The 22,888-nt window shown below is 36.0% G+C and overlaps 2 protein-coding genes and 1 long non-coding RNA gene across 4 annotated transcripts; 2 read left to right on the top strand and 1 right to left on the bottom strand.

The window, feature by feature from the left end:
- The first annotated feature begins 233 nt into the window (after positions 1 to 233).
- Positions 234 to 4,057, top strand: LOC141588376 (uncharacterized). Its single transcript, XM_074409822.1, has 4 exons — positions 234 to 292; positions 382 to 547; positions 1,752 to 2,276; positions 3,401 to 4,057. The coding sequence occupies exons 1-4, from the start codon at positions 234 to 236 to the stop codon at positions 3,413 to 3,415; spliced, it is 765 nt and encodes a 254-aa protein (XP_074265923.1). The 3' UTR covers positions 3,416 to 4,057.
- A 3,576-nt stretch (positions 4,058 to 7,633) lies between these two features.
- LOC141587016 (superoxide dismutase [Fe], chloroplastic-like) lies at positions 7,634 to 11,870 on the top strand. 2 transcript variants are annotated; one of them, XR_012519685.1, is made up of 10 exons: positions 7,641 to 7,846; positions 7,943 to 7,995; positions 9,111 to 9,179; positions 9,958 to 10,146; positions 10,227 to 10,398; positions 10,807 to 10,925; positions 11,038 to 11,088; positions 11,263 to 11,379; positions 11,489 to 11,520; positions 11,641 to 11,870. XR_012519685.1 is itself a non-coding variant. In XM_074408428.1 (9 exons), exons 1-8 carry the CDS (start codon positions 7,786 to 7,788, stop codon positions 11,359 to 11,361), a joined length of 813 nt encoding a protein of 270 aa, XP_074264529.1. In that variant the 5' UTR covers positions 7,634 to 7,785; the 3' UTR covers positions 11,362 to 11,379; positions 11,641 to 11,870. The 2 variants fall into 2 exon arrangements, 1 of the variants encoding a protein (XP_074264529.1); XM_074408428.1 differs by lacking the exon at positions 11,489 to 11,520 and having other exon boundaries at positions 7,634 to 7,846.
- Positions 11,871 to 14,854: 2,984 nt separating this feature from the next.
- LOC141587015 (uncharacterized) lies at positions 14,855 to 22,712 on the bottom strand. The gene is made up of 3 exons (XR_012519684.1): positions 22,367 to 22,712; positions 17,198 to 20,258; positions 14,855 to 15,091 (listed from the first exon to the last, which is right to left on the bottom strand). It is a non-coding gene; the product is annotated as an uncharacterized LOC141587015 (long non-coding RNA).
- Between the last annotated feature and the right edge of the window lie 176 nt (positions 22,713 to 22,888).

Raw genomic sequence — 22,888 nt, 5'->3', positions numbered from 1 at the left:
TTACTAGATTTTCGATTTGACGTTTTGAGTTGCTAACATGTTTTTCGATAATTTTATTAAATTTAGTTCTAGGAATTGTTAATCATATAGGATGACATATTTTTGGTCAATTTATCGCAATCCTTCATTTCTTTTTAAACTAATTTATCACAATTTGTAGGGTTGTTCTAACACGGGCAAACACACAAAAATGGTGCTTTTTCAAGCTCTAACGCTTGCATTAATGGTGGGAAATGGCGGTTTTAGAGATGTCTGAAGAAATTAAAGTGAAAACAATTAAGGGTAAAAAAGTGTGTATGAGAGGTTGGGAATGTCCACAATGGTCTAAATATTGCTGTAATGGAACAATATCTGATTATTTTCAAGTGTATCGATTTGAAGATTTGTTTATAGGAATTGGCCACAAGCTCATGCTGTTGGGTTTTGGGATTATCAAGCTTTTATTGTTGCTTCTAATGGGTATCAGCATCTTGGGTTTCGTACTACTGGTGGTAATCTTATGAGTATGTTGGAGCTATTTTTGGTCATGTTGGTGCTAAAACTTCTTGTAAGCCTTCTTGAATTTTGATTTTAAGTTCAAATGATAATTTGGGTAGGTTTTTGTTTTTGATTTTAGATTGAAATTTGTGTTCTTTTTTGGTGATTTTGGTTAATTATTGTTTTATTTACTATATTTCTGTATTTGTTTACTTTGGATTTTTTTTAAATATGTATGTAATTAAATCTATATATATTATCGAGCTCTATTGGAAGCCTTGGACGGTTTCAAATGATGATTCATATCGGCCGACCCCAAATAATTTTGGGACTAAGGATATTTCTGTATTTGTTTACTTTGAATTACATCATTCATAGTAGGGTTGTATTTATTTTGACATCTCTGATTTGGATAATTGATTTAGTTTGGGGTTGTTGTAATGCAAATATGTATGTTTGGAAATGGAACCCTTCAGTAGTTTGTTGCGGAATTTGTGAGGTTTGTTTTCTGAAATACTCAGTACTACTCGTTCTTGCTGTGTCATATTAATGTGCGATCGTCAACACAAATTATAGAATAAGACGGCCATTTGAAGGTTAAACATTCACTTGTTATAATCAATAAATGAGGTATTTTAACATACAAAACAACCGTTCTACAGTATTATAGAACAATTATCGGGGATGGAAATAGTGATTAAACTCTGGTAGGGGGTAGGATGATAACGGTGTTTGTGTTAATCTTTCATACCTGGCATCAGTTCGTCAATTTGTTGTGAATGTCATTTGGCTGCATAAATGGAAAAATGGATGCAACACAACAATCTTACTGTATTCCCTGGGTATGACTGGTTAATTGGAATGCATCAGAAAGTTAGATGGGCTCTTGAATGTTAGTTTAGTTGTCAGTGTAAACAACTGGTACAGGAATGGTTGAGGATACCCTGGCATGGTGACATGATTCAATGATTGCTAGGGTGGAGATGTAATTCGCTGCTGAATAAACAATGGCTGCTATTTCTGGATTGGTCAAATCTTATTTGGGAATGCAGGATTAAATGTAGGATTGAGCATGCTGTAATGCACCCTACTGTAATTCTGAAGAGGATGAAAGAGTCATTAGGAGCTTGTTTAAGGAGAATGGCAGTGTCTAAGATCTTATCCAAAGATATAAGTTGGGGTCAATAGAGTTTGCCTTAGGTGGATAAGTGTGGTATCTGGTTGCATTATTATTTTTAATTTTGTTTCTGATTTTCTTTATTGCAAAATTGCAGAGATTCAACATGGTGATACACACTACCCTTGATGAGTTGGACATTTTGAGTTGTGACATATGCCGCAATGTCACCCGACGTCCGATTTACAGTTGCTTCTATCAACACAAAATATGTGCTGAATGCCATAACAGAGTAGGAGGTTTGTGCCCTTATTGTCGCGGAGGTGAGTTAAGAGAAAGCAGGGCTATCAATGGTATATTGTCCCAGGCAATGGTTTCATGCCTTTTCAAGGATAGGGGGTGCTTGCAGATTCTTCCAATTGACGAATATCCCCGACACATAAACCAATGCCCCTTTGCAAAATTGGTTTGTCCAATCTGCTCGATTGGGATTACAGATGACATGATGCTGAAATCACACTTTCAGCGTCACCCCTGTATCAATATGTATTATTTGCAGGAGTTTGAATTAAATCTTACCCAAGGAACTCACCTACTCATTGAAGGAACGCATCAGAGGTACTACCTGATGGTGTACAGTGACAGTTACATAAGAATCCATCACTTGGAGGGCATGCAGCCAGTAAGATATGAACTCTACCTTCTATTCACTATTTTCTTCCCTCTTATTCACTATTTTCTTCCTTATTTTCTTAAACGGATTATTCAGGTTTTCTTCCCCTTTCTTATTTTGGAAACTTTTACTCTTATTTTATTCATTCCTCTCTCTTATCATCAAACCTCACTCAACTCTTTTACCCATATTTTATTACTTTCCTTAATGTTTTAGCCCCACAATTATTTATTTAACTACTAATTATTCATACCCCTCTCCTATCACCAAACCCCACCCAATTCTTTTACTCTTATTTTATTCTTCGCCTTAATACTCGTGCCCACAAATAAAGGGAAGAAAATAGAGACTAGGAGGGAGTACACATTTAATAACAAATGTTATCTCAGAAAACATAAAGACACATTAAATTTTACTTCTACTTATGAGGTTCAGGTTTATTATAGAAAAAAAAATTAAAACGTTTTTTTCTCTTAAAAAAAAAAAATTCGAAGACAATTTCTAAAACATAAAAATTTAAAATTTAAAACATTATTTTACAAGGATACATTAATACAATATTTAAGAGAGTAAAGAAAATCAAAGAAAGAAGATAAGAAAAAGTGAGCGGATATATGTCAATACTAATACTATTTGTAGAGAAAAAAAAAATAGGAACTATAGTGTAATTATTTTTTTGAAAAATAATAATTACATATTAAATTTTGGTAAAAATAAAAAATAGGTTAAAACTAATTAGTTGGGTAAATGTGTATATAATAAATAATCAAAGCGTCTCATTATAGACGACGCATATCCGTCTATAGCTATAGACGGGCCAAATATCCACCCACTTTAAGTAAAACGGGCCAAATGTCACCACCTTAATGCCAAATGTCACTAATGTCATTTCCTAAGCTACAACAGGTAGTTTATCATATGAAAATGGTACTGGTGACATTTGGCATTAAGGTGGTGACATTTGGCCCGTTTTACTTAAAGTGGGTGGATATTTGGCCCGTCTATAACTATAGACGGATATGTGCCGTCTATAATGAGAATTTGTGATAAATAATACATTGCACATCTACTTTTTGAGAATTATAAAATTGAAAAAGTAACAAAAGAGATGATATGGACAATGTTTCGCGCAGTGTTTCAATCCTTGAGTAACCGCGCCGTGTTGCAATCCTCATCCCAAATTTGCCTCCACCTGGCACTTTTTTGTACGGCATAGACAAACGCGGAGAGTGAAAAGCGTTGTTGGAGATGCTCTTATAGGAATAAAAAACGCATCCAACCGATTCAACAACAACAAACAGGTGGCCTGGTCGAGATTTGATAAGCATCAATATAAGCTAATCAATGTCAATAATCATTTTCAAATCATAGGTACTTAAAGAAATTATTGTAAATAACATACTTTCTCCGTTTCATTGAATTGTTTACGTTTTCTTTTTTGGCACTATTCATGGGTGAGAAGAATCTTTAATACAACTTCTAATGTAACATAAAAGATAGTCATGTGAGATCTTGTTTAAATTGTCTACCCGAGTGCATTATGAATATCAAATTTTTATAATTTTTAGTGATATGTAACTAAAGATATGAACAAAAGAAAATAAGCATTGACATACGTGCATAAAGCAAACATAAACTATTATATGGAACAGTGGTCTCTCAATAACGGTATTGAAAAACCGTTTCTCCGAAGTTATGGTATTGTTAACCGGAGACGTAAGTAGAAGGATATAAGATTTTAGCAATTGAATTGATAGAATGTGTTGTTGATAGTAATCGAATCTCGGAAGTTGTTTGTACAATCAAGTTACAATTTTACATAGCTATAAAATTTTAATAATATTAATGTTCAAGTCTATGATTTCATGAAGGAATTGTGGCTGAATGAAGTATGAATTAAGAGGGGAAGTGTCAACAGAAGTGCCAAGGAGACTTTTATAGTAATCAACAAACCCAGCTGCAACATTATTATTATTATTATTATTATTATTATTATTATTACATCAATATTATTACTATTACTGTTATTATATTACAATTATTATAATTAACTTTTAATATTAATTATTATTATTATTGTTATTGTTATTATTTCAGTTTAGTTCAGCTCAAATCAGCTTAGTTCAGTTCAGCTCTATTTAGTTCAGTTCAGCTCTATTAAGTTCAGTTCAGCTCTAAAGAGACAGAAAGAACATGGGCTTATGCTTTGTTTGTCACGACACTTCGTGTAGCTTATTTGACCAAAGTAGCTTATATGACCAAAATTTCAGAAAATTAATTTTTTTTGCAAGTATAAGCTAGCTGAAATAAAATAGTACCTAGAATAACATTTGAGATTTTAGGTATCTAAAATAAGTAATCTTCCAATTTTTACCCTTATCAATCTATAATAATAAACTAGTTTAAAACCCAAGAAATTCACAGGCTGTTATAGCGAGATGATTGTTACAAAGTACTTTTTGAATAGTCCAACTTCTAAACAATCTTATAGAAATAAGATACAACAAATAATTCAAATTAGTTAGCTATATAACACTTAGGCAATTAGCCATGTTCTTTTGAACTTAAAGTCATTTCCTTTTAAGTTCGATTCAGTTAGGTCATGTTCTTTTGAGCTAAAAGACATTTCCTTTTTGATAGGCTATCACACACCTATGCAAAGATAATATTTATACCATAGGTAACAAATTAATGTAGTACTTAGGGGTCGAACCCAAAGAAGACGGGAGTTTATAATTTAGTTGTTATGGATTGAATTTTATCAAGGTCGATTACGTTTGCTTTGGTTGATTGGTTTGAGTTAAAGTAAAAACAACAATAAAAAGAAAATGTCTAGGGAGGTCGGGTCACACATGCTAATTATGTAAATTCTCATGTCAAGTTAGCAAGTTGATTATACGATAAATGTTTCGGCTTAAAGACACCCATCTTACGATATTAGTGTCAACCTGTAGATACCTCATTTCTGCACCTCCCGCAAACCACCCGGTGATGATTGGGCCGCATGTTTGGTACGCGGAACGATTTGTGACAGTTCGTAAGTTTATCGTCAAGTGGTCGCTCAAACATTTGTGTCTACCTCTTAATTGTCATCTATGTGCCGATATGGTCGTTTTGGCAGTAATTAGAGTACATTTGGAGTCTGGGTCAAAAAGTCGTCTTCATTTTCTAAAGCCGAGTCAGAATGTTCTGGAATATTCCGGATATTTCTACTCCATATTTTGCAATCTTTTAATCTTTGGTAAAATATTTCCCGTAATATTCACACAAAATATTAAGGAAAACAAGATTAATCCGTTATTCCTTAATCAAAACACGGAAATCTTTCTTCCGCAGGAGGAAACCACTTGGGAAAGGACGCAGCAAGTGTTGCGCCTCTTCCAAGAGACGCAGTGCATGCTGCGCCTCTTCCCAAGTCCTTTTCTGCGTATTTTTCGTATCTTTTCATATCTTTTCGAGATTCACTTCCAAAGTTTCTCCAAAAACCCTATTTCCTCCGTGTGATTAGTATAAATAGAGACCTTCGGTCTCACATATTTCTCACGCGAGTGTCCGCCCTTCTCTTCTCCCTTTGCATTCTAGACCACGTTCTTACTTTTTTGGCGTCTACGTGCTTGAACATTCGACCACGTAAGCTCGGATCTTTCTGAGTACCAGCCTCGTTTTGCATGACCTACCAATTTGACCAATTCCACATCAATCAACATTAATCAATCTTATTCGTTTTCCTCCTAGAGGGCACTTTCGTCTACATTCGAGTCGAGCATCACTAAACGTTAACTTAGTTCATCTCGTTTCGTCAAACATGTAAGTTTGAGGATGTAAATCGTTCTTTTAATTATTGTTATTTATTTTTTGTAATCATTAATGTAAGATTTATGTCGAAAATATGTTCAAAACCGATTTGTAAAACCTTGTTTAATAACCCTTTTTAGAAGACAGACGTCGAGAAAGGACGCAGCAACTGCTGCGCCTCTTCCTGAGGGTGCCGCAGTTCCTGCTTCCTTTCTTCTTCCTTCGTCTTCTGTTCGTCTTATTGTTTTTGTTTCGTTTTCAATTGTTCATATTTCTTCTAACATAATAACTCAAGTATGATAATTTTGACCTGTAATTTATTCATAATTCTTCATAATTAATCCCGACTTAAATCCCTTATAATTCATATTTGCGGGTTTTCGTCATTAAAATCAATTCGGGTTTTAGAGATTCGATTTACCCATATTGAGTCTCTGGAATTCATCTTTGATATACTTGTATCTGTTATTTACCGTCACCATCATTAATTCATCATTAATAACCTGTTTAACCTAATTAATTTGTTTGGTTTGTTTAATTCTTTAATTAGTCTTATAAATCTTGTAATAATTCGTTCTAATTAGTTTCATTCATGTTTTATCGTTTTTATGACCTCAATCACATATAAATAATATGTTAACAAAAATCAAGGTTATGAAATATTCTCCCCCATTTCACTCATTTGTTTACCAAATCATTGGGACAGAGCCATGAAGGAAGTAATATAAAATTTTAATTAAAAGTTTTTCAAATAAAAAAAAATAAAAAAGCACATAAAATATAAACTAGTTTTCCAAATCATTGCCACTAGACTCGCATCACTTGGTTATCGGTCCACCGGGGACTTTAAAAATGCCGGTCCTTCGTACACCAAAAAAAAAAAAAAAAAAGCACATAAAATATAAGTGACTTATTTTTTAACCCAACCCACCATTAATTTTTATATTTAAACCAATTTATATTAATCACATTCAAACCAAACTCCGATGGCTTGTTTACTTATATCAATTAGAGGCGAGGGTAACAAAATCGAGTTGACAGTATAGTCAAAAATCGTATCAAAACCTTGTTAAAACCAGGAAAATTTCATTTTCTCTAAATCGGTTACTCAATTTATTATTTTTTTTTTTAACAAAAAAAAACTCGCATCTAGTTCAAGAAAAATTGAAAGTGTAACAAAATCGAGTCGATAGGATGTCAAGTACAACATTAACTCGACTTAAATTAATTCGTATTAAACCCGATGAGAAAAAAATCAAAGAATTTACGATCGTATTTTTATATTTACGTTTAAACTTCGATTTGTACGATGACCATCACTTTTCTTACCCATTTGTCGCATAAGGTTTTTTTTTTTTCCAATTTGGTAGCAAGTGCCAACTTTTTTTACCAATTTGGCGAATCGGTGAGTTTTTTTACCAATCTGGCAAGAACCCTTCACTTTATTTACCAATTTGGCTATTTGGCCGTTGGCAAAATATTGAGTGTGCAGTACACACGTACTGCAAGAGCACACTTTGTTGTACTGTCACAAAACAGCAACATCGATCGACATCGTGGCGTGTGGCGTCATTACTACCCATATCTGGTTCTCGATTCTTCACAAGCATTTTTTGTGAATTGATTTTGTCGAAAAATTTGCAACCAAAATAAATAAAATCAAACATTGAAACCCCATAATTATCTCTCTAACTATCCTTATTCTCTAGAACAGCTCAGAAAAATGTCTGCTGTTGCTGCGACTTGTACCATATCCTTGTCTTCAACCTTCGTTTCTCATCCAGGTTTTACCCTTTTCATCTCTTCCATGAAAAATTTACATTTCAACTTACAAATTTACTTCAAGTTTCTTACTTTTCAATTATCTTCATTGTTTTCAGGCTCTATTTGGGGACCTAAATCTATCCCAGTTACACCTTTGAGATTTAAGAAGGTGGTTTTTTATTTTTATATTTTTTTGTTGTTGCTGGTAATTTTCAACTTTTAGCTGTATTAAGTAGATAAACCTCCCTGTGGCGGCAGAACTAAGGGGTACTAGCAGGGGTGAGCGTCGGGCTTGACAATGAAAATTTTGGTGGATGTGAACTTTACTGGTCTTATTACTTTCTCTATCCCAATCATTTTGTTTACCTTTTATACTCTTTGTGAGAGGTGTTTTAATCAAAGGTAAACAAATAATTGAGGCGGAGTCAATATATTAGTACAAGATGGGAGGGAAGGGAAGGGGAGGGGCCAGGTGGTATAGGGAGTGGATGTTTGGATACAAGTATCTTTTCGCCCCCCTGACTGTTTAATCCAGGTTACGCAACTGCTCCCTCCTTGAAACATAATTGAAACAAATAGTCACTTTTAAGTTTTCTTGTGATGTATATTAAATCCGACTATTTTGTTCGCATTTTGAGGTGTGCGTTCACCTATACACGGTTCTAAAGGATAATTCATGTCAGCCGACCCCAAATCATTTTGGGATTAAGGCTCTGTTGTTGTTGTTGTTGTTGTTGTATATTAAATCCGAGAGAGCGTCCACTTCGATTCAGAAATCACTACTCACTACTCTATTCTCCTTGTGAAAATAAAATGTGCAATATTTCTTTTAAAACCTCGAGGAACAAGTAGTCACAACTGATGCCGCGTTGTTTCCAAAACATTCAAGAAAAATGTGAATTCGTTTGACTGTTAGATTACTTTTACTTTATCTATGAAACTTCTGTCCAATTTGCATTTGAAATTTTGAATCGTGTGGTTACTCAGTTTTCAGGCTTTGCTTTATCGGTTCTCAAGCTGATACATATTTTTATCCTCAATTTAAGGATGGAATCCCTGTTGTCCATAGATACATATTAGATGCATTCTGCTGCATGTTTATTTTGATCCTCAATTTTCTGACAGTTCAATCCATTTACACTCTGCTAACCTGGCTGTAAAACTAGAATACGTATGACTAATCTGCATAATCTCTTTAATGTGTAAAAGTCTGTATAGCCCTTAAAATCCTGTTTATTCTGTAACATCAAATTTATTTCTTCCTCCTATTGTGCAATACTGCAGACACATGTAAGAAGAGCTGGAGCTGCTGTAGTAGCCAAGTTCGACTTGAAGCCTCCGCCATATCCATTTGTAAGATTCCAGTTATATTACTTACAGCTTGTTTTTGGTAATATACTTCTTCTATACTCCTGTGGATTAGATCATTGAAAGGATGCATTCCTGTAAACAAACGGAATCGTTTTTTTCCCTTTTATGATCATTTGGATAGGATTTGTATGGCTCAAGTTACCGGATATGGTATGTCTTTTTTTTGGTGTTTTGACCTATGTTTAAAGTGTCCCAGATTTATAGTTAATAAAAGGAACACCAAGTTATTCTATAGGCAAGCATGACATCTCATTTTTTAGGAATATGTATCATTGAAGAAAGAAGAAAAGGGTGTAGAGGTGCAGTGGAGTTCTTGATTAGCTTTTATCGCATTTTCGATATGGGTTTACTTAGGCATGTAGTCAATTTTAGTCATAGTATTCTCATATTTTGGTTGAAATCCAGCTGTTTTGCTGGATTTTCTCGGTCAGGCTCTTCATACACATATTTAATAGAATGAAGTTTGATGGAAAGCAATCTTATCGATCAATATGATCCCGTAGACAAATATCTTCTCCCGTAACAATCTTCATTCTATTTGGCAATATGATCCCGCAGACAAATATCTCTGGGTCTGCCAATTAACATGAACTGCTATTCCAATGGGCTTCATATCATAGATTATGAATGAAGCACAACTGAAGTACAGTTGTTGACTTGTGTTTTGCCAAATGGTAAATTGGTCAAAGCTATCGCAGATTGTTTACCTTAACCAAGTAAGGTGCTTTCATATTGAAATATTTTTCTTTTTATTTTATAGGATGCCTTGGAGCCTCACATGAGTAAACAGACTTTTGAGTTTCATTGGGGAAAGCATCATAGAGCATATGTGGATAACCTGAACAAACAAATTGTTGGAACAGAGTTAGATGGGATGTCACTTGAAGATGTAGTGAGCGTAACATATAACAAAGGTGACATGCTTCCATCTTTCAATAATGCAGCACAGGTATACACAACAATATTCTCTTATTGACACGCTTTCACTGTAAAATTGTCACTTTTAATATGTTTGCATTTTCTATTTAGGCCTGGAACCACGAGTTCTTTTGGGAGTCGATGAAACCTGGTGGCGGGGGAAAGCCATCTGGAGAACTTTTTGCTCAAATTGAGAAAGATTTTGGTTCTTTTGATGCATTTGTTACAGAATTCAAGTCTGCTGCTGCCACACAATTTGGTTCTGGTTGGGCATGGCTTGCTTGTGAGTTATTTATATCCAAAGCTTACTGGCCGTGAATTAACTTATTAAATCTGCATGGCACTGCCTGTTTTTTTCCTTAAATACTATATGACATGACATTTTTATTTTTTTGAGTCGTTGGTTTTAGTTTCATTTTTCAAAACATTATTTTGAGGAAAATTCTAAAGCAAAACTGTCGTTAGAATCGTTGCGAGTTGGAATCTTTACGAATTGCTTTCAACATTATACATTTCAATTTCATGATATTAGCATATCTTATGGGATGTATTGAAGGTTTATGAGGTGTCTCAAAATATAAGAACGGCAAATATAAAATGCAAAGAAAAGAGGAATAACAGAGGGAGTACCTACCTTTCTCACAATGTGATTTTTTACTTTTTACAAAGTTTTGTGTATTCTTGACTGCAGACAAAACAAATAAGTTGGATGTGGGTAATGCGGTAAACCCTAAACCATCTGAAGATGACAAAAAGCTTGTGATTGTTAAGACGCCCAATGCTGTAAACCCTCTTGTTTGGGGTTATAATGTGAGTATCATGTATCATTTAAAGGCGTGTTTTATACAGACTTTTCGGTTTTCTCATCCATTATATATACTTTCCTCTTTGATCTATGGTTAATGGTTTGTATATCATGCAGCCTCTTCTGACCATTGATGTTTGGGAGCATGCATATTACTTGGACTACCAGGTAAGGCTGGTTTCTGAAAATCATTACTCTCTCTTGAGAAATCTCGACATTCCTCCAAAAAAAATTACGTGAAACAAAAGGGATGAAACAAAGGAAGAACACAAGTTATAAGCTTACCTCAATAGTCAATAACTTAGTAATTTATTTTCTGCCCTGTTGCTTTTCTTTTGGCAGAATCGAAGGCCTGATTACATCTCAATTTTCATGGAGAGTCTTGTTTCCTGGGATGCAGTTAGTGCGAGATATGAGACTGCCAAGGCACTTGCTGCTTAGGAAAGTTTGAGCAAAACAGTGAGTACTAAATACCAATACGTCATAAATGCAGAATCGATTAAAGGTTTATTTTGATACTGATCACCTGATAATTAAAGAAATAACTTGATACATCATTAATTGACAGGTGTAAATGGTGACCTTCAAAACCTATATTAAGTGGGTGCTATGTGTTATGATCTGGACACGACGATTTCAAATCCATATATTTTTTTCTTGTTTTATTTTTTCATAGTGGTTGTGTCTGAGTTATTTTCTGTTATACTCTGTATTTGACAGGCGTAAATGGTGAAAAGCTTTTGTTTGAGGGTTTTATCAGCAGCTTCAAGTTACTGATGAGCCGTAAGTTTCTGTTTGCTGGTTGTGGGTGTAAAAGCTGTACTGTCGCTTGTAACATAGCTTTCAATTTAATAATGTCTACCAGTTCAAATAAGACTTCTTACTTTTATGTTAAGAAGAATAGCTAAAAGTTGAGAATATTGACGGCTATTGGTTTGCGTAACTTGCTATATCTTGTGCATCTGATCTGAAACCTTGAAAAAGATGGATGGTTGATAACTCCATTGGCTAGAGGTTGATCTATATGGTTTAGTTAGAGGTTTTGGGTTCGATTTCCTCAGAATACAGCCATGTTAAAGCTCAGCCATGTTAAGGAAATTTGTGTCGCCTAATGTATTAACTACCATGAGTTTGAAAATCTAGTTGAGATTAGCTTGTAAGTCGATGGATATCATTTAGGCGACTTGTTATTGCTTCCGACGAAGTCCAAAATCAAGAGAAGAAACTGAATCAACAAATGTTAGGTCCCAGCATAGAGACTTACGTTCGGGTGGTGTGTAAAGAAGTTGTGGAAGCAGTCCCCCTGAAGCCAAACAAAGTTTGTTCCCTTTCATCAAGTAGTTTTTAAACCCAGTAGAGGATGTTAGGTAGTTCTTGACCCGCTTTTTTTTTTTTTTTTTTTTTTTTCGTATATCAAGATCTGTCGCTGTTTACACCCCTGTGGATTGAGGATCTGATACTTGTAATAAGTGAGATCAACTAGTTAAACACAGAGAACTCAAAATTACTTGCCTTGCGCATATAAACGTGTGGACTGAGAAGCTGATGCATGTTAGTGAAATCTCCAACTAATTTAAAACTCAACTTGTTGGGGTTTTTGGTACAAATAATATAAAATGCAAAGATACAATATTTTGTTATGCGATTAACCACAACCAAACTTGTATTATTATTCAAACAATAACAATAATACAATCAATCATCCAACTCTTACCTACTAAATTTTATGCCTGTGCGTTGCACGGTAACTAAATAGTGTTCTGTTTTTAAATAAGCTTGTGAAAAATGTTTGTTTTTACATGTGAAATATACATGCTTGTCATCGTTAAGCCATTTTTTTTTTTGAGGTCAAAGAGGATGTGGGGCATTTTATTGCATATCAAATTCCGCCAAGTCTAAAATGATTTGCGGAAAAATATCAGTACACATGAAACTCTCCCCGACACAACTACACAAATAGGATTATACATCCAGTTGTATATAGAGCATTGTACAACCAAGGTATAAGAATCCGAACTTATATGTATTTTTTTCTGAGCTAATTCAAAGTTCATATTTTTAATGTGTAAATGGATGAGTTCAGATACTTTCTAATAAAGCTCATATTCTTTAACATAAATCTCAGATACTTTATTACAAAACTCGGATTTTATACCGTACAACAGGTACAACAGGTTGTATAATCCATGAATTGACACTACTACACATTCGAGCAACATGATGGGCAACAACATTATCATCCCGCTTAACATGACACCAACTAAATTCCGTAAATGAACTTATTACTTTGTGAGAAATTTAATGTCAATTAGTCTTTAAGTTTAGTTAGTCTTTTGTAAGTCTATGTTATAGCCCATGTTTGACAATTAGTAGAATTAGATTTTAAATATTAGATAACAATAACAACGATTATTATATTTGAATAAATAACTTGCTTCGAATGATCTTATTGTCAGTTATTTGTTAGAGTCCTACCCAAATTCAAACAACGTAAATTCCATCTTATTTGTTTCGAATTATTCCATCTTTTGCCTAGTGATTGATTTTACCTAAAACAAAACAACTTATTGGGAAAGGGAATGATTGATTGATTATAGTGTGGTAAATGTATAAAGCAAGTGTTTGTGTTTATATACTTTAATACTCAATGAATCCGAATAATAGTAAACGTTATATCGTATGTGTGTCAAATTAACATTGAACTATTTTTAAAAACAAATTAGCATTGAACTCTAACTTTACAAATAAATAAAATTAAAGTTATCTAAACCTTTGTTTGATAATTATCTCTACTTTCTAATATTATCTGGTTGCTGTTCAGGATAGGTATCTTTCGTGGGAGCTCCTGCGCCTTTTAGCATCTGAGGCGTCGGGCCCTTGGATGTGTGTTGGTGATTATAATGAAGTTCTATTTTCTAACGAGATGAAGGGTGGGGAGCGTGCGCAATGGCAAATGAATAATTTTAGGGAGGTTGTTGATGCGTGTGGACTGCGTGATATTTCGTATGAGGGCTATGAGTTCACTTTTGATAATGGGCAAAGTGGAGAGAATAATAGGCAGAGCAGGATTGATAGGGCTATGGCTACGGATGATTGGTTTGAGTTGTTTCCTTATGGGCGGTTGTTCCACCTTAATAGAGAGTGGTCTGACCACGCGCCCTTAAAGGTTGTCTTTGATAGGAGGATAAGGGAGGATGGGGGTCCAAGGAGGAAGTTTCGCTTTAAACATGTTTGGGTAGGGGAGGAAGGGTGTGAGGCTACAATTAAGAGAGCTTGGGAGCAGGATGATAGTGACGTTCTCGAAACAATTGAGAGGTGTGCCAGGGACCTTCATAAGTGGAAGGGGGTCAGCATTGGGAAGGTTGTTAAGGAGTTGCGGTCGAAGAGGTTAAGGCTTCAGAAGCTTAATGAGGGGGGTCGGTCGGTACGGGAGGTTAAGGAGAGGCGTCGAGTTACTAGGGATATATCTAAATTATTGAGGCAGGAGGAGCTTTTTTGGAGGCAGCGGTCTCGGGCAATTTGGCTGAAGGAAGGGGACAAGAACACAAATTTTTTTCATAGAAGGGCTAGTCAAAGGAAGCAACGCAATCACATCCATAGGCTCGTTACTGATGAGGGTACGGTGGTGGAGAAGACAGAGGAGGTTGCGGGTGTGGCGGTGAGGTATTTTAAGCAGCTGTTTACGACGACGGGACCGTCTGAGTTTGGGGATATTATGCGAGGTGTGGAAGGGCGTGTTACCAGGGAGATGAATGACGGTTTGCGAGCTGAGTACACGGGGGAGGAGATAGTTCAAGCCCTTAATCAGATGAATCCACTCAAGGCCCCGGGACCAGATGGTATGAATGGCTTGTTTTTTCAGACTTACTGGCATATCGTGGGTGTGACACCCCGCGATAAAGCGGAAAATATAACTAATAAATTAAAGCGGAAATTTGTGAGATTTTAAAAACTTTTAAATTACTAGTTAAAGATTAGCACGCGGGTGCCACTAACGAAAAGAAACAAATACAACAAAAGGCCAACTTAGGTTATTACAACCAAAGTCTAGAAAAGGGGGAAAAGATATCCCACGAATAAACATATAAGGGGTTTCTAAACTAGAAACTAAGGTCCAAGGGTTTAGTTCTCGCTAGCCCACACGTCTTCCCCACGCAAGCATCTTCACAACCTGTCATTCATGTAAACATGAACGCCACAGTCAGTGGGGAGTAACTCAAGGTTCTCCCAGCCACAATATGTCGAAATGCAAGTAAACAAACACTTAATTAAACATATTGATCATGCAACGTATGTGAACAGTAAAGAACAAGGAGATTTATGCAACATGTATGATCAAATGGAGAACAAGGAGATATAATAAAAAAATCATGATGAGATAGACATGATACTTTCTTAATAGAATAGGCATGATATGATAAAAATAAACATGCAATCAAGGGCATGGAGCAACCAAGTCAACCAACTCATATTGACCGACTCAACAAGTGTAAGACCGACACAAAGTGTAGACGGAGTATTCGACTCAGAGGCTACCTTTAAAGCATGTCCGAGATACCACACACAAGACTACATCCTAGACTCCAACCTCCTGGTAGGACGACGATCATAATACGGTCCTAGTCTAAACCTGGATCCAGACTCTCGGGATGGACGTCACCCGATTCGACATACGATATACCAATCGTATCCAAGACTCGAAACATGGCACACACTCGTAACCAAAGGTCGAGTAATCTCTAATCGGAAACATGACACACACTTGTAACCAAAGGTCCGAAGAAAGGCGGAAGGATATCCTAATCCGGAAACATGGCACACACTCGTAACCAAAGGTCCGAAAGAGGAAGGATAACCCAATCCGGAAACATGGCACACACTCGTAACCAAAGGTCCGAAAGGGGTAAAAGGAAAGTCAAGTCGTCACACAATGTAAAACGTCACACTTGAGTCACAATAAGAGTAAGAATGATCATGCAAACATCATATGACACGGGACCATTAATGTCACATTCATACTCATGGCTTGCATCTCACCATAAGTACAGATGGGAACATCAATGCCGACGGTCATATCGCAACTAGAGGGCCTATGGCTCGCCCCTAGTATCCGATAGGACCAAGACTCTCACAACAGACCGTACAAGCCATTATCAAGAACACGACTCACCACAAGTAACCATTTATAAATAAATATTTCATAAATGTATTATAGTGAATCCAACCAAATAAGACATGACATGTCCAATACATAGAACATATGAGACCCAACAAATAAACCATGTGAAGCCCAACAAAAGTGACATAACAAGCCCAAACCAATGAATATCTTAAGCCCGTCATAAGAAGCATGTGAAAACCAAATAGTCCAACACAACAAGTCCAACAAAAGAATCAAGGTGAGCCCAACAAACAAAACCAAATGAGCCCAATTGAATAAATATGTAAAAGAAAGATAGTTAATGAATTTACGTTATGAAAATTACGAGACGGATATTTAATTATTTCAAATAACCCGAAATGGACCCAACAAGCAAAGCCAAATGACAAGGTGAAGTCAAAGGAGTCCAAGAAACACCACCTAATGAATCCAACAATTTAAGCCAAATGAGCCCAAAATTAAAAAGATGGTGAGCCCAAAATAAAGAGGATGGTGAGCCCAAAATTAAAAAGCAAAAGAATGAAATACCAAGCATGTAACAACAAGATGGAATTTACATGTAAGCAAAGTTAACAACCAATACTCAGCAGCAACAAGTCGTGGTTGAGGCCAAGCCTACCACCACCCACGGCCAAGGCCTCCACCACTCACGACCAGCCACCATGACACGATAAAACAGGCCCTAAAACAGCCCGGAAAACTGTATAAAAACAATAGTCCCAAAAACGGTACCATAACAGCTCACACAACACACATAGGAAACCGTCCGACAAATAACCCATATTCACCATGGAAATCGTCCCAAAACAGCTCGCAAAACCTCCGTGAAAACCGTTCCAAACAGCCCATTAACACACATAAAAACAGTCTCGAAACAAGATAATTTAAGGCAACCTTTAAGACATGAACAAGATGAAATTTACACAACTAAACTACCATTTTCATACACTACATTCACCATGAAGCTAAAGGTGTAAACTTTCTTCAAAATTAACAAGTAAATCTCATAAAGAATGAAACTTTATCACAAGTAAGCATCCAACACACATTTTTAAGCTAAAAACCGACATGAAGAGTGTAATTTCGACATCTTGTCGAGTAACCTATCACCGTTACCTTCTTGCTCTCGTAAACGTCCAAGAAATCGCCCTAGGATGATCTCAAACCCAAAAATGGCACAGAAATGCTCAAAAACCGCATCCCTTGAAAGACGGACGAAAAGAAACAGACGGAAGTTTGGGTCTTTTTTACATAGAAAGAAGGAGAATGAGGAGGGGAAGCTAATGGTATAAAAATGGTGAAGTTTGGTTGAGAAATGGGGTTGGGATCTTGGTTTGAAAGGTCGAAAAATGGAGTTTGTACGATGCACTGTGTTTTATTGTTGCTGTTGGTATATTCGAAAAGAGGAAGGTTGCAGGGGATTTCAAGACAAAAGAAAGAAGGGAAGGTGTTGGGGGTGGGGACGGGTAGTGTATAATAATAATAATAATAATAATAATAATAATAATAATAGTAATAATAATAAGGAATGTTTGAGTAAGAGGATAAGAGAATAGGTGAGTGTTGTCGATCTATAATTGGTCGAGATTAAAATAGCCTCACATATGAAAATGTGACGGTCTTACTAGACGGAAATTCGTGTTAAACCTACTATAATTTAAGACGGAAGTTTACTATCATTAATATTATTATTATTAATACTATCCGACTAAAATACGTATTTTTATATAAATTGAGTTTTAAAATATTACCTTTATAAAAATCGTATTTGAAATAAAATTAATTAAATTGAATAATTCAAAAATATAAAATAAAGTAATCAAACGGTTTAATAAATTTTAAATGTCAAAATGGGAAATTCGCGGGTGTTACAATCACCCCACCTTTTAAAAAGTTTCGTCCTCGAAACTTGAAAGTATAAATGAAAGGTTATTTAAAATAAAACTGGAACTGGAATCGATAACCAAAACATTTAAAAGGTTACTTATCGTAAGAATTTAAAATTTCTTTCAAAAGTTTCAAATAAAATTTTCCGACAGAACCCGATCGAAAATTAAATTATTTGCGTAAATCAAAATCAAAATACTTTCAAAAATATTAATGAAGGGTTTTCAAAGGTACAAGCCTCATTCATGGAACGAAATTGCTCTTGTCGTGCACACAAGAACGCTAACTTTCCAAGTCAAAGACAAATTTAAAACAAAAATCACTCGCCGACAAGCGTAGAACAAGTTATTAAACGTCTCCAATAACGAGTTCTAACATCCGGTCAACGTTAAAAATTAAAAGGAAAGATAATCTAGTCAAATTTGCTTTTGCAAAAGCCAAAATGGAGGTAAGAGTTTCACTTTTAAACTAAAAAGGGAGTCAAATTCTTGAAAATATAACATTAAACTTTCACCAAGAAATCATAGACAGATCAAAGTTAACCGAAATTGGGTAAAATTTAAAGAAATTTCTGGTTTAGAAATTAAAATCATGATAATTAAATTTATATCCCAAGAACAAATAAGGAATTGAATCAAATTTTCATTTTCAAATCTTTAGAATCGGTAAGGTTTTTCAAAAGTAACATCAACTTAAGGGAGGAGCAAGATGAAGCGAGGAAGAGAGGTATGAACGGTAGCGCTTATGGTCAAAGAAGAAGATGAATTAGACAACAAGGAAAAGCTTTCTAACAACCTCAAACACAACATCACCCTAAACGGTCCCGAAAACTCTCTAACAACCAAAACTCATAACTACAACGCTCCCAAGAATTTCCTCAAATTACTTATGTTACTTCTCCTAATTTATTCCCTGAAACAAGATATTCCACTATAAGTGTGATTTCATCACTCCAAATCCTCAAACATCCACAAATAACTTCCACAAGATCTAGGTCCAGGTTTCCAACAAGGCTATACTCATATCCAACTAGGGTCAACCATGGGTTCCTCCGAAAAGTAAACCCTCCATCAAGAATCCCAATACCAAGCCCTAAACTCCAAGAAAAGGTTCCTCAAATATTCTACAAGGTTCTCATTTCAATACAAGGTGGTAACATATACATTATCAAACCCTCACATCTAAAGCGACTACGAAAGCCAATCACAAACTCAACTTACTTAGTCAATCCTACATCCTCAGATCATCCAATCAATTTCGTCCACCTTAGGTCAAGTACTAAACACTAGTATCCCAAACATAACCAACCAAGCCAGGTTCCATAACCTTAGTAACCAATGCAACTCAAACTTGACACACAAAATCCATCAATCAAATATACTCACTTTATCAAGGGTCTAGGTATAAGAACCATCAAGTATGTCTCATCACACTACTTAAGTCTTTCCAACATCAAATCCTCTCAAAACCAGGATTAAGGGTCAAACACAAACAACCTCCTCAAAAGATAAAATTTCCAACCAAGGTCAACATTCCTCAAAAGAAAGAGTACTATAAAAAAGGCATTAAGGGAGGGTAAGCAAGGAATAAAGGACAAGTTAGGAAATACAAGAGTGACTTACCAAGAAAAAGAAAAGAGGATTTAGAAGAAGGAATAAGCATTAAGAAGTGAAAAACAGGGCAATGTACACAAAGAATGAGAAACATCTTCGAGGAAGTAGGAGCATTCTTCAGGGTTGAACAAATCTTCAATACTCGGCAATAGGCATCAGATCTTGATCACCACATTGGTAAGTTTACAGTCTTTGATCCAAGGGCACAACAAATATAAAATGGCAATCAACAAACATGTTAGAACCTAACAAAGAGCAAACACACTACAGACTACCACCTTAGGTCCTTAAATCTACCCATCTCTCATTCATTATTCAAGGTCAAGTTCACATTTAAATTTGGGGTACACGTGTGTGCGTCGGGAGCAACAAAGGCTCTGATACCAACTGTGACACCCCGCGATAAAGCGGAAAATATAACTAATAAATTAAAGCGGAAATTTGTGAGATTTTAAAAACTTTTAAATTACTAGTTAAAGATTAGCACGCGGGTGCCACTAACGAAAAGAAACAAATACAACAAAAGGCCAACTTAGGTTATTACAACCAAAGTCTAGAAAAGGGGGAAAAGATATCCCACGAATAAACATATAAGGGGTTTCTAAACTAGAAACTAAGGTCCAAGGGTTTAGTTCTCGCTAGCCCACACGTCTTCCCCACGCAAGCATCTTCACAACCTGTCATTCATGTAAACATGAACGCCACAGTCAGTGGGGAGTAACTCAAGGTTCTCCCAGCCACAATATGTCGAAATGCAAGTAAACAAACACTTAATTAAACATATTGATCATGCAACGTATGTGAACAGTAAAGAACAAGGAGATTTATGCAACATGTATGATCAAATGGAGAACAAGGAGATATAATAAAAAAATCATGATGAGATAGACATGATACTTTCTTAATAGAATAGGCATGATATGATAAAAATAAACATGCAATCAAGGGCATGGAGCAACCAAGTCAACCAACTCATATTGACCGACTCAACAAGTGTAAGACCGACACAAAGTGTAGACGGAGTATTCGACTCAGAGGCTACCTTTAAAGCATGTCCGAGATACCACACACAAGACTACATCCTAGACTCCAACCTCCCGGTAGGACGACGATCATAATACGGTCCTAGTCTAAACCCGGATCCGCACTCTCGGGATGGACGTCACCCGATTCGACATACGATATACCAATCGTATCCAAGACTCGAAACATGGCACACACTCGTAACCAAAGGTCGAGTAATCTCTAATCTAAACATGACACACACTTGTAACCAAAGGTCCGAAGAAAGGCGGAAGGATATCCTAATCCTGAACATGGCACACACTCGTAACCAAAGGTCCGAAAGAGGAAGGATAACCCAATCCGGAAACATGGCACACACTCGGAACCAAAGGTCCGAAAGGGGTAAAAGGAAAGTCAAGTCGGCACACAATGTAAAACGTCACACTTGAGTCACAATAAGAGTAAGAATGATCATGCAAACATCATATGACACGGACCATTAATGTCACATTCATACTCATGGCTTGCAGATCTCACCATAAGTCTGAGATGGGAACAACATCAACGCCGACGGTCATATCGCAACTAGAGGGCCTATGGCTCGCCCCTAGTATCCGATAGACCAAGACTCTCACAAATGACCGTATGCCATTATCAAGAACACGACTCACCACAAGTAACCATTTATAAATAAATATTTCATAAATGTATTATAGTGAATCCAACCAAATAAGACATAACATGTCCAATACATTGAACATATGAGACCCAACAAATAAACCATGTGAAGCCCAACAAAAGTGACATAACAAGCCCAAACCAATGAATATCTTAAGCCCGTCGTATAAGAAGCATGTGAAAACCAAATAGTCCAACACAACAAGTCCAACAAAAGAATCAAGGTGAGCCCAACAAACAAAACCAAATGAGCCCAATTGAATAAATATGTAAAAGAAAGATAGTTAATGAATTTACGTTATGAAAATTACGAGACGGATATTTAATTATTTCAAATAACCCGAAATGGACCCAACAAGCAAAGCCAAATGACAAGGTGAAGTCAAAGGAGTCCAAGAAACACCACCTAATGAATCCAACAATTTAAGCCAAATGAGCCCAAAATTAAAAAGATGGTGAGCCCAAAATAAAGAGGATGGTGAGCCCAAAATTAAAAAGCAAAAGAATGAAATACCAAGCATGTAACAACAAGATGGAATTTACATGTAAGCAAAGTTAACAACCAATACTCAGCAGCAACAAGTCGTGGTTGAGGCCAAGCCTACCACCACCCACGGCCAAGGCCTCCACCACTCACGACCAGCCACCATGACACGATAAAACAGGCCCTAAAACAGCCCGGAAAACTGTATAAAAACAATAGTCCCAAAAACGGTACCATAACAGCTCACACAACACACATAGGAAACCGTCCGACAAATAACCCATATTCACCATGGAAATCGTCCCAAAACAGCTCGCAAAACCTCCGTGAAAACCGTTCCAAACAGCCCATTAACACACATAAAAACAGTCTCGAAACAAGATAATTTAAGGCAACCTTTAAGACATGAACAAGATGAAATTTACACAACTAAACTACCATTTTCATACACTACATTCACCATGAAGCTAAAGGTGTAAACTTTCTTCAAAATTAACAAGTAAATCTCATAAAGAATGAAACTTTATCACAAGTAAGCATCCAACACACATTTTTAAGCTAAAAACCGACATGAAGAGTGTAATTTCGACATCTTGTCGAGTAACCTATCACCGTTACCTTCTTGCTCTCGTAAACGTCCAAGAAATCGCCCTAGGATGATCTCAAACCCAAAAATGGCACAGAAATGCTCAAAAACCGCATCCCTTGAAAGACGGACGAAAAGAAACAGACGGAAGTTTGGGTCTTTTTTACATAGAAAGAAGGAGAATGAGGAGGGGAAGCTAATGGTATAAAAATGGTGAAGTTTGGTTGAGAAATGGGGTTGGGATCTTGGTTTGAAAGGTCGAAAAATGGAGTTTGTACGATGCACTGTGTTTTATTGTTGCTGTTGGTATATTCGAAAAGAGGAAGGTTGCAGGGGATTTCAAGACAAAAGAAAGAAGGGAAGGTGTTGGGGGTGGGGACGGGTAGTGTATAATAATAATAATAATAATAATAATAGTAATAATAATAAGGAATGTTTGAGTAAGAGGATAAGAGAATAGGTGAGTGTTGTCGATCTATAATTGGTCGAGATTAAAATAGCCTCACATATGAAAATGTGACGGTCTTACTAGACGGAAATTCGTGTTAAACCTA

Source organism: Silene latifolia, chromosome 6 (assembly GCF_048544455.1).
Source record: "Silene latifolia isolate original U9 population chromosome 6, ASM4854445v1, whole genome shotgun sequence".
Taxonomy (NCBI): domain Eukaryota; kingdom Viridiplantae; phylum Streptophyta; class Magnoliopsida; order Caryophyllales; family Caryophyllaceae; genus Silene; species Silene latifolia.
This window is presented reverse-complemented; position numbering and strand designations above follow the sequence as displayed.